We start from the raw sequence: 12,900 nt of genomic DNA on the forward strand, positions 1-12,900 counted from the left end.
GAGAGATAGAGCAATACCTCCTTCCTAGCAGATTTTTCACAGTAACAGATCTGATTTCGAGGATTCAGGGCAGTCCTGGTTTGTGGTATCTGAGTGCCTGGCTGTAGATAAGATTTTTTGGTGTGTCTGGAGTGGTTACTGCATCTGTGAAAGTTAGTGTAGTGATCTGTGTGTTTCTCGTGTATAGTTGTCTGTCCAGGAAAGTTGATGCTGGTGTGGGTGTGTTCTACAGAGAGGTTGATGGATGAGTGGTGGTTGTTGAAGTTGTGGTGGAAATCTGTGAAGGAGCTTAGGTAATAAGAACATAAGAACAGCTATACTGGGTCAGACCGAAGGTCTATCTAGCCCAGTTTGCTATCTGCCAACAGTGGCCAATGCCAGGTGCTCCAGAGGGAGTGAACCTAACAGGTAATGATCAAGTGATCTCTCTCCTGCCATCCATCTCCACCCTCTGACAAAGAGAGTCTAGGAAAACCATTCCTTACCCCATCCTGGCTAATACCCGTTAATGGACTGAACCTCCATGAATTTATCCAGTTCTCTTTTAAACGCTGTCCAGAGGATGAAAATATCAGTATATCTCAGATACATCATTGGCTTCATGCTGCATTTTTCCAGAAATTCTTCCTTAAGGTAGACCATGAAGAGGCTGGCATACTGTGGAGTCATCCTGGTATCCATGGCTGTTTGGAAAAAGTGTTTGTTGTTGAATGTAAAATTGTTATGGGTGAGGATGTTTGGCAATGTGGTCAGAGTGGATATCTGAAGGCTGTGCTTTGGCTTGTAGATATTTGAGGCAGAGAGCAATGCTGTCATTGTAAGGGATATTGGTATATACGGAGGTGACATTCATGGAAGGATGGTGTTCTAAGGGAGGTTGTTAATGTTGCAGAGTTTCTGGAGGAAGTCTGTCATGTCCTGGAAGAACCTTGCCTTTGTGTGGTATGTGGTTTGAGGATAGTTTCTGTAGGTACTGATATTCCTTCAGTAAGAGTGCCATGGCCAGATATGATGGTCTGCCTAGGTTCCTGTTGTTTGTCTATCTTGGAAAGAATGTGGAAGGCCGGTGGGATGGATTTGTGGGGAGTGAAGTTATAGAGTTTCTCTTGGAGTTGTTCTGGAAGGATTGGATGATATCCTTAAATTCCTGGGTGAACCGTGGTGTGGGGTTTCCTTTGAGTTCTCTGTAGTAGGTGGTTCTGGAGAGTATTGGTTGGCCTTGTTAACATAGTCATCATGGTTGAGAACTATGATGGCACCCTCTTGATCTGATGGTTTGATCACTATCTGGTGGTTGGATTTCAGGGACTATATCTGTCTTCTCAGTGGTGGAGAGACTGTGATGGGATGTTGTTGAGTATTTCACAGTCAATTTTTTTTCCTGAAGTATTCAATGTAATGATCAAGTGTGTGGGTTCATCCAATGTGGGGTGTCCGGACAGATGATTCTTTTTTCTTATTACCATTGCTGGGGTCTGGTATTTCTGGGAGGTATTATCATTATTGTGAATGAAATTTTTGAGGTGGAGTCAGCAAAAGAAGTGTTCTCATTTTCCACATGTCGTTGTAGTATCGAGTTCTGTGTTGGGGCAGAAGTTCATTCTCTTGGAGATTACAGATAATTCAGCTGCAGTTGTGTGTAGTCTTGATAAATTGATGATGTTGAGTTGTTGTACACATCCATTTGATGGGTCCTGGTACTATGGTTTCTCCTGGAGGTGATGTTCTGTGCTTTGTGGAGGAGTTGTGGTTGGTTCTACTTTTTGTTTTTGTATTGGATGGCTTTCATCAGTTTATATATATATATAATTGTTTTGGATTTCTTGCATGATAACTTTCAAGATCCCTGAGTCCTACACATGTCTATCACATCATCCAATACACTAAATGTCTCAATCATTACATGAATGAAACCAGACAATCACTATGCTCTTAAATGAACTCACAGAGGAAAATGATAGCAGACAAAAACAGCGTATAACTGGTGGACGAACACTTCACAAACAATCATTCCATATGTGATTTCTCAGTCCTTGTCCTCAAAGGAAAGGGGCACAACACCATCAAAAGGAGAGCCTGGGAGCTTATATTCATAACTTTGCTAACCACTAAAATCATGATCTTAATAAAAACAATAGATTTCTGACTTATTACAAATATCTGTAACTCCCTACCTCCCCTTTTCTGTCGTATGACTGCAGAGGTACTAACTGGCCACTTCACCTTGAAAGGTCTCTTACAATATAAATTAACTACTTATGCTAAACAACCTCTTCCACCTTATATTTAACTGTGAAAGGGAGTACCTTTCCCATGCCTGCAGAAGAGTTCTGTGTAGTTCAAAAACGTATCTCTTTCACCCACAGAAGCTGATCCAGTAAAAGGCATTACATCACCTTGTCTCCCCATATATTTCTCACGCATCATACGAGGATGTAGTGAAGGGTAATTAATGGGTCTGATTCATCACTCTCTTACTCCAACAAAGTTACACCAGTGTAAAATGGATGAAATGGCAGTGGTGACTCAGGCCTGTTAATTACATTTCACTATCGTCCCATGTGACAAGGGAGAGAGAGATGGGGGCAATTCTACCTGCCAGCGAAACGCAGACACATCTGGGGGAGCACAGCTGTTTGTTTAACATCACTGATCTACCTTACACAACTTATAGAGGCCAGGATGTGCAGAAGAATGTTGCATCTGCTCAAAACTGCAGGGAAAATGTAATATAATTACTTGACACTATAACAGGGTTAAAAAAAAAAGCTAGATAAGTTCATGGAGGATAGGTCCATCAATGGGTATTAGCCAGTATGGGCAGGGATGGTGTCCCTAGCCTCTGTTTGCCAGAAGTTGGGAGTGGGCGACAAGGAATGGATCACTTGATGATTACCTGTTACGTTCATTCTCTCTGGGGCACCTGCATTGTCCATTGTCGGAAGACAGGATACTGTCCTAGATGGACCTTTGGTCTGACCCAGTATGGCCATTCTTATGAGATGCATCCTGCATCTCAGCTATAGGATACAGCCCTTACAAATAATGCCATGGGATCTTTAATGGACCAAGTGATCAGAATCTTAATTTTACCCTCATCCCAAAGACAGCATCTCCAGCAGTGCAATGCCCGCTAGCACCATTCTAGTTTATTGATTCAGAACTGATTTACAAGATAAAATTAAAATTCTTTCAACTTCTTAGCTATCAAGATAGAAGAATTGGACCTCATTCTACTCTCTCTCTCTAGTGTAAACCATAGTAACTCTACTGAATCCATTGGAGTTACACCAGTTTTACTTCAGCATATGAGAAAGAAACAGGCCAATTAGATTTACCCAGTCTTTTCTCTGTGGCTAAAATATCATTTTTATTAGCATAACAAATTGCAGACCAGATCCTCTATGGAGCTATTCTGATTTATACTAGATGAGGTTCTAACTCACTGTTTTCATTATATTTCAGTTTGTTAAAATTAACAAATCAATAGACAGGGACATTGTTTTACAAATGTAACAATGAGTAGTTGATGAGAGGAAGTTCCTACCGAATGTCCAGCATCACTGTGATTCATCAACATCAGCTCCCAGGTGCCTTATGTCTCCCATCCAAGTGTCAACCCATTTTGTAATGTCAAGCACAGTCACCTACAGACATGGTGCACAGGCCAAGAAAACCATATCCAAATTGGCACTTATTTTCATTGCTACATTTTTAAATAATTGGTGACAAACTGTAAACAAGGGCTCTTCCTTCTCCATCCTGTATTCTCATTCTGTTGGATTGTGCCGTGAATCCATAATACTGAATTTGTGATATCACGATCATTTCAACAGCAAGAGACTGAGATGTCACAAGCCTTGGATTATGACTTCGCTGCAGGATAAAGGAGAAACTGGGCTGGGAGAGAATAAGCCTCTTATCCAAGCACGAATAGCTGAAATAATAGAAAAAGGAATATAGAAAATAACTGTGCATGTAAATTGCTTTTTGCAGAAGTGCTCTCTCTTAGTAAATTTTGCCCCAGGGTGAAAATGTACAAAGGACTAGAAAATATACTTCCAATACAAGAAATAATCCTCCTTTGGCAGAGAAATGGACTAGATGACCTTTTATTATACTTTCCTGGCTCTAACTTAGAAAAGCCCCACTCAGAGTTGTTTGTTTGCAGCTTCTTTGATTTCACTGTTCTAAAAAATTAATTATTTCATGGCATTTAGTTTTCTAAAAATCATACGGATCTTAAAGCAGGAGATTGTAACTTTACAATCTGCCCTGAGTAAGGAGCAGCATATAGTAGCTACACTACACCAGGAGCAGACCAGACAACAAACCATGACAAAGAGAGTCCTAATACCTCTCCAGCTCCCATTTTGATCTGAGAGCATTTTACTCTGCTCGTGGAGTGTTTTACTCCTCTGCACCTAACTGGCTACTCTAGCTAGCAGGTGGGTAGGAGGAGGGTGGTACTGCACTCTTCCTGCCCCCTTCCCACCCACAGAAGGGAATACCAAATGAGTAGACCTTGGTCTCCTGACCACAGCCAGAGTCACAATCTGAGCAGGCCAAGTATAAAGCCTTACTCCCACTTACTCACCTGCAGTTGAGTAAAGGCTTTGATAATCTAACCCCACATTTTTTCTTGTTTTGCAAGACAAAGTGATACAAGTAAAATCAAATTTAACACAGGCCAGACTTTTACCGCAATCCCGCTAGAAAACCTGCTTATCTGTCTATCTGGAGAGTCCTCTTACATATGTTGGAATCCTCAGAGACCTCAGAGCAGCTCTATACTTTTGCTTCTATCCCCCACCCCTTGCAGGAGATGTGATTGGTGTAAATGAGCAATCTGCCTGTCTAGCTGCCAGAATGGTCCTATAGGTCTGTAAGCAGCCAGGCATAAATTAGAGCTGCCTTTGCCCTGCTCTGACTTGTGTTCCCAGATTTTATTACCTTAAAGGTAGCTTAAAGACACCTTTGGCACCATCCCCTGTGTCCTGTCCATGGTATGGTATTGCTACCCTTACTCCTGTGTTGCTGCTGGTGGTGGCTCTGCGTTCAGAGTTGGGAACCCAGCTCTGAAGGCAGTGCAGAAGTAAGGCTGGCAATACTACAACCCCCTTACAATAGCCTTGCAACCCCCTTTTGGGTCTGGACCCTCAATTTGAGAAAAGCTGGCCTAGAAGATAGAACACTAGACTGGCACTCCATTTCTGTTCCTGGGTCTCACACGGGTCTGCTGGCTAACCTTGGGTAAGTGACTTCAACTCTTTGTTCCTCCGTTCCTCCATCTGTAACATGGGGATAATTGCCCTCTTTTGTGAAGTCCTTTGAGATCTACTGATGAAAAGCACTATATAAGGGCTAGCTAGCAATTATTTGGATACATATTTAAGATCATATATATCTCAATTTTGGGTTCCTAGCTTGAGATACTGCAAAGGGAGCTCATTTTCAGAGCGTGGTGCCCAACACTTTCTGAAAATCAGGCCTCTCTGCACAATGTAGCATAAGGTGAAATGATGGGAATTGGTAAATATGGAGTATTTATAAAGCAGTTCACTCTGTTTAAACACCGAAGAATACACTTCGGATGCAATATCTTCATAAAAGAGAGAGAGAATGATATCTGAGGCTTATTTTTTGTGAAAAGCTTGAACTGTAAATAGGTCTTTGTGCAAAATGTCAGCTGCATTTCAGAGAAGTAAATGATATTGATTTGATAACCCATGATAAATAATACTAAAAATGAGATCCACTGTATGCAGCTGCAGGTGTGTTTGTATACATTTATGCAGCTATGGAAAAGACCCCGAAAAGCAGTAATTAATAGACTAACAGCAAACTGAGTTTATTTCAACTAATGACAGCAGTAGTCAATCAGTAATAAATCATGATCATCCGCAATTTGTCATGTTCCATGCCAAAAGGGAAGTTGATACTGGACCTGATTCCTTACTGTGTTCCTTGTGTAGTCATTTATACATTATACAAAGTGGGTGTGAAGGGTTGCTAAAATCAGAATGTTTTACATCCACTATGCATAGGTGCAAGTGGCTGAAAAATGTGTAATACATCAGGAAATCAAGTCTCCAAGGTTTAAAAAGCAGTAACTTGAGGAAGATTGATATTGATTTCACTTCATCCTTAGGATGCTTCCAGCAGATCTTTGAGATTGTGCTGTTTAGAGATCCTCTTACCACACTGATGGATAGCTCTGCCTTTAGCAACTGTGTCCTAGGACCTACATAATGACTCTCTTGGTAGCTTGCTCACCATTATATTTTCTGTTTCTATGTATATGTGTCCAGATCAGTGTACAGCTGATATACAATACATCTAATTGCTTGGTTTTTAATTACCTGATAGACTACATCTCTTTGAATACCTCCAATTGAGCACAAGAGACAGAGAACTCTACCATTTTAAATGTTGAGTATGACAAAGGAGAACCACACACACTATTTGTTTTGCATTCTGTACTGAACATGAGTTTACAGAATCCAAAAGCTGACTAGCTACCAAACAATTAGCTTTAATTTCACTTTAGTTTGTAGTTTGTTCAAACATGTCTTTTAGGTTTCAAGAAAGGCAAATATAATTCTTAAAGGACAAGGGGCATCTGCATTAATGCCAAATGCATTCATTATAATCATTGTGATTACAGTGAATACTTTGTGAATTAATAATTATAGGACACTTCAGATAAAGTATTACCAGTGTAATTAAGGCCATGCTGGTTTGCAAAATTCCAGTCCATACATTTTGAGTAATTAAAAAGAGAAAGAGAAACTTCTAGCTATCTGAAAAGTTTTGTGCCAGCATGAACACATTTTTGTATTATTTAATGTATACTAATAAAAATCTCAACTAAAAGTTAATCAGAAAGGAGGAGCTGACTTGTTTTTTGTACAGACCTAAACTGTGGCAGCATGCAAGAATAAACTTCCTTCACAAAAGTCCATTGCACTGGGAAAGGCATTGAAAACTGGCTATGCTGAAAACTCCATGTGAGTTCCAAGGCCCTAGTTGGAGTTGTCAACCCTCCAGGATTGTCTTGGAGTCTCCAGGAATTAAAGATTAATCTTTAATTATATATGATGTCATATGATGAAATCACCAGGGATTTGTCCAACCAGAGTTAGCAACCCTAACCCTAGCATATATTTCATTCATTGGTTGGTTGTTCAGGTAGAAATCAAGGGGATACCAGACTGTTTCTTAACATTTTATTTTGGATAATTGTCTTTTAACTTTAAATTTAGTCACAGCAACTGGTGCAGTAGCAGAGCTAGCTGCATCTCTGCCTGTTTTCTGAGTTCATCCACTATAGATGTTCAGCCTCTTGTCCTTACCTGTCTGGGGTGGAATCATGTGATTCTTCCACTCTTAGGCTATGTCTACTTTATATCATTTACAGCAATGCAGCTGCACCAATGCAATTGTACTGCTATAGCGCTGCTGGTGAAGATGCTCTAAGCCAACTGGAAAGAGCTCTCTCGTTGGCTTAATGGGGTAGCTATGTTGGTGGCATTGTCCACACTGGCATGTAGGTCTGTATAACTTACGTCGCTTAGGGGTTTGGATTATTCACACTCCTGAGCAACATGTTATACCGAAGTAATTTGTAATGTAGACATAGCCTTAGGCCAATGATCCAAGAATGCTGCCCCATGCTGAACCAGCCACTTATCACCCTGCAGGTACAACTGAGTTTTAGGCACCTTTTTTTTTCCCTTGGGGAACTTGCAACCAACAGCCTCTTTAAAATAGAGTGGTATTATTTAGCGGTTGGAACAAAGCATTAGAGAAAAAAGTTTAAAATTAAAAACAACTGACACACACATTTAATCTAATCTTACGCTTCACTACAAACTTAATTAGATAGAACTGAAGTTACAGGAAAAGAATAGAACAAATTAATATTCTCTTACCCATCCCAGATCTTCCTGTGTGTATGTGGGAGTTTGTCTGACTCTCTCCCTAGTCAAATTGTTTTTCTCTGATCAGCAGGAGCATCCATTAGGGCCTATCCAGGAGGATGTCCCATGACAGCTGCTCCACTGTTTGGCCAATTATACCCATTCAATCTCAGTGGGTTTAAATCATGGGCCTAATGTCTGTATCTCTCCTGTGGCTGAGAGTGTTGGAACTGTCTGAGCCCCTTTAGTAGTCTAACACGCCATCTGAGAAGTCAATTGCATTTTGGTTACAGACCAAAACAGGCATTTAATGCAGCCACTTATGGCCCTGTATTGTCACAGTTACATACCTAGCATCAGAAGAAAGAACTTGTAAGTAAAAGAAATTCTGATTCTTTGACTAGCTGTTTTGAAGGTGACTCAAACTTCAAAAATTTGCCCAACCTTTAGGCACCTTGGGCCTGATTTTCAGAGATGCTGAGCAGGGCAGCTCCCAGTAATGGCAGCTACATTGTGAATGCTCAACACCTCTGAGATTCAGGCCTAAGGTGTTTCAGTCAGACACCCAAAACCACAAGCAGCCCAAATCAGAGGCCACCATAGAAAGTGTTGAACTTGGTATCTTATGATGTTATGGATCTATAGGGTTGTTAGTGTGGTGCTTAGCCTGTGCTGATTGCATATCAAATGTTTCTCAAATGTTAATTAAAGTTTTTATCACCATCTAATTTGCACTATAGTCTATGTTTTTAAATGTAGAGCTGTAGCACATGATGAATGATGTCTAGATTAGATTCAGCCTTTTCCACCCTTAAAGTCCTAAGTGAAGAGAGAGCATCCCAAATGCATTACCAGTGTATATTTGCTTCTGCTACATGGCATCAGAAATCCTTAAAAATAAAGGAAAGTGCATTTATTTCAGTCTAAAACTGTTAAAACCAATGCAGAGACTTGAAAGTGTTTCCAAATTTATTGCCATCACTAAGTGCCATGAACATTTATGTCACTGTATACTGTGAAATATAAATAACAATGTAAAGCTGAATAGAAATCAAGGAAGCCCTGGAAGCTTGTTTCTTGCAGTATTCTATTACAGCTTCTTACCAGAAACCATTTAGCTATACAATTAGACTCCTCCTTAAAGCTGGAGTACTAGTCTTGTTGTCAAGCGTATTCTGTAGTAATACTTGAGGATATTTTCAGCTATGTCTCTATATGGAAATTATCCCTCTCTTCTGTTTTTGAGTTTTGTTTTCTGCTTTTAAACTTTTTGGAGGATCAGGACGTGTTACTGTCTATGCTGAACTTTTGTTCCTGAAAAATATATATTTTTAAAGGTCTATGGGATTCCAATTCTCTTCTTACATTGCATTGTAAATCAGGAGGAACTCCATGGATGTGAATGGAGTTTCGTTGGTGTAAGTGAGATCAGAATGAAACCCTATAGTTTCCAAGCCTAAGTGTTAATTTTCAAAATGATAGTACCATTGATTTTCTTTTGACTCTATTTAATTTCAGGTGCTCAACCTGTTCCTTGCCTTGCTACTGAGTTCTTTTAGCGCTGACAACCTTTCAGCACCGGATGAAGATGGAGAGATGAACAATCTGCAGCTCGCTTTTGCTCGGATCAACAGGGGGCTTCAGTATCTGAAAAACACAACACGGGATTTCTGTTGTAATTTACTTAGGCATCCGAAGACAACAGCTGAAAAGAAGGCAATGATTAAACTTTCTGCCCATAACACAGGTGTTCTTCACAACTATGTGAACAGCCATACCACTGGAGAGATTGGTAAAGATGTGGAGAATCACACAGAGAACTATGCTGATGATGGAACTGACAAAAATGGGCAGAAACTCCCAGTGATTAGTGACAGTGATGATTTTCTGACCAACCCTGACCTGTCCATCTGTGTTCCCATTGCTGTGGGGGAGTCTGATATTGAAGATCAAGAAGATGATGAGGAGCAGAGCACATTCACAGAAATGGAACAGGTAAGGAGCCAAAATGTATGTTTGATAGCATTGGTTACTGAGAAGACATCCATTTCCACATCCAACTCTAGATCCATGGCTCATAATGCAAACATTTAAGACCAAATCCTGCCTTAGATATGTACTTGCCACTCTCATTAACTTCAGTAGAAGTTACGTGTGCATATCCAAGGGCGAAATTCAGCCTTTAACAAAGGGACGTCTCCTATCATTGTATGCTTTCACTATGTCTAAATGAATTAGATTAACAAGAGTAACTAAATACCCTCTCACATCCAGCCCCAGTTCTTCTTTAGTTCAAATCACAGGAATGTTGGAAAGGGCCCTTATGTTCTCTAACAATTTAAAATAAAAGTTTCCATACATCAGAGGGGAAGGTGTCTTGATTTGGTTTTTGTAGCAGAACTTCAGCCCCAAGTAGTTTTGTTTAAAGGGGATGAACCATGCAAATACTGATGTGACCATGTGTAGGAGCACATAGTGGCTGATTTAGGAAGCATGTTTTCAAGAGAGGCAAAAAACGACTTAGTAAGATGCCTTAGTTTGACACTGTAAACGTACTTATTCTACAGAGCTCTCAATAGAGCTGGTTGGAAAATTCTTAATGTTTTGAAATTTTGATGAAAAACAGAGAAAAATCATTCACAACAAATCTTCTCCGTCCCCTTTTTGAACCGCTCTACCTCTCCATTTCATGGATCAGAGTTAATCAGGTTGCAACCAAAACCATTAGCTCTGATCCAGCACCCATTGATGTAAATGGAAACCCATGGACTGCAGTGGGCTCTTTGCATCAAGCTGAAGTTCTTTTGGGTCTCAGAGTTGTAGGGAAGATAGTTCAAACACCAGCACTATTCTTAGAGATGTGTTATGTGAAGAAAGTATAACCAAATAACCAAGTAGAGAGTCATAAATAGATCAATGTTAACCTCTAATGCTTCACTATGGGAAAGCTTATTACACGCTGTTGCCAGCCAGTATTGCCGTATTGATGAACTGATAAAAGAGAAGATGGAGAATTAGAACTCTAAATGTTATCAAGCCACGTCATCCAAATAGACATCAGGATAATGAAATATGCAGTCAGAAAATATTTGGACATACCTTTAAAGGGTTGCTTTTCTTTTACCTTATTTAAGGGATGTGTATTAAAATCTTCAGTTTCAGTGAAGGTGGCATGGAAAGTAAAGTAAATTAAATCTAAACCTGAGTGTGACTATTTGTTGTTTTGGCTTTGTTCATTTTGGCTGTATTCTTAACAGCAGGTGCATTGTTTAACCTCTGATAGGTCCTGTCAGTTGCTCCCTAGTTATAGCTAAAAGAAGGCAAGTAAGCATACATAAAACAAATGTGTGATAGTTACTAAATAGAATGATTGCTACTGACAATGTTTGTGTTCTCTTTGAAATCTCTTTCCCCTCCTCCATAATAGTTGAATATGGGCAGAGTACCTTGTAAGATAAACCCTAAATACTTAGCCTTAGAGTATGGTGGCTTTGTTATTATTGTTTAATCTGATATTACTGATTGCCTGAAATTCATATTATTTTTCTGGAGATACCATCTATTTCTAACTGAGATTTGAAAAAAAAGTTTCTTGTCTTTGTACATCAGTTCAAGGCAGGGGGGTTGTGGTATATAGTTAAATATTCTTGTTTGCTCATCAGATGAACAAAAAGGCATACGTTCATTGACCCTTCACCTAGAAATATATCTAGTACTATATGCCATGCTTTTCAAGCTAATAAATGATAGTGAGTACAGTCACAACTTAAAATGCAGTGTCTTCTCATTGGAGCTTGGTGAAGTTTCACAACAGGATCTGAGGAAAAAGTACAAAAACATTTATTTCCAGTATAGTTAGACTGCACTGCATTTTTACGCATTCATGTAGCTGTTGGCCTCTCTCTCATAGGTAAGTACTAGCTCATTTCATGTTATTGTAGCAAGAAAATATAGAATCAGAATTGTACTATACGTATTAGAGCTGGTTGGAAAATGGAATTTCCATCCTGCAGGAAATGTTGATAGAAAGTTGTTTACATCCCGAATTGGGATTGTCATGGTATTATTCCCCACTCTGAACCTTAGCGTCCAAGAGATGGGATACCAGCATGAATTCCTCTAAGCTTGATTACCAGCTTAGGACCTGTAGCGCTGCCACCAACCAGGAATTCCAGTGCCTGGTACATTCTGGTCCCCCCCAAAGACCTTTCCCGGGGACCCGCAAGACCCAGACCCTCTGGATCTTAACACAAGGAAAGTAAAACCCTTTCCCCCACCGTTGCCTTTTCCAGGCTTCCCCTCCCTGGGTTACCCTGGAAGTTCACTGCGATTCAAACTCCTTGAATCTTAAAACAGAGAGGAAAATGCACCTTCCCCCCTCCTTCTCTCTTCCCCTCCCAGATTCTCCCTGAGAGAGACAGTAATCTTAACACAGAAAGAAAGTAGCCTCTCTCTCCCCTTCTCTCCTTTCTCCCCACCAATTCCCTGGTGAATCCAGACCCCATCCCCTGGGGTCTCACCAGAATAAAAAAAAAATCAGGTTTTTAAACAAGAAACTTTTAATTAAAGAGAGAAAAACAGTAAAAATTATCTTTGTAAATTTAAAATATGGAATAGGTACAGGGTCTTTCAGCTATAGACACTGGGAATACCCTCCCAGCCTAAGTATACACATACAAATTAAAATCTTTTCAGCAAAATACCAGTTTGAACTCCTTTCAGCCAAATACACATTTGAACTCCTTCCAACCAAATACACATTTGCAAATAAAGAAAACAACCATAAGCCTAACTCGCTTTATCTACCTAGTACTCACTAGTCTGAACTTATAAGAGCCTGTATCGGAGAGATTGGAGAGAAACCTGGTTGCACCTCTGAGCCCCCAGAGAGAACAACCACCAAACACTAACAGCACACACACAAACTTCCCTCCCTCAAAATTTGAAAGTATCCTGTCCCCTGATTGGTCCTCTGGTC

At 40.0% G+C, this 12,900-nt stretch overlaps 1 protein-coding gene across 3 annotated transcripts in view; it reads left to right on the forward strand.

Annotated features, from left to right (window-relative positions):
* LOC127045478 (sodium channel protein type 5 subunit alpha-like) overlaps window positions 1–12,900 on the forward strand; it is a 365,137-nt gene that overhangs the window by 202,881 nt on the left and 149,356 nt on the right. For all 3 annotated transcript variants that reach the window (XM_050941520.1, XM_050941519.1, XM_050941518.1), the window contains one exon: window positions 9,441–9,917. In XM_050941520.1, coding sequence (XP_050797477.1) covers window positions 9,441–9,917 — 477 coding nt within the window. The remainder of the gene's footprint in view (window positions 1–9,440; window positions 9,918–12,900) is intronic.

Source organism: Gopherus flavomarginatus, chromosome 2, assembly GCF_025201925.1.
Source record: "Gopherus flavomarginatus isolate rGopFla2 chromosome 2, rGopFla2.mat.asm, whole genome shotgun sequence".
Classification (NCBI taxonomy): Eukaryota; Metazoa; Chordata; order Testudines; family Testudinidae; genus Gopherus; species Gopherus flavomarginatus.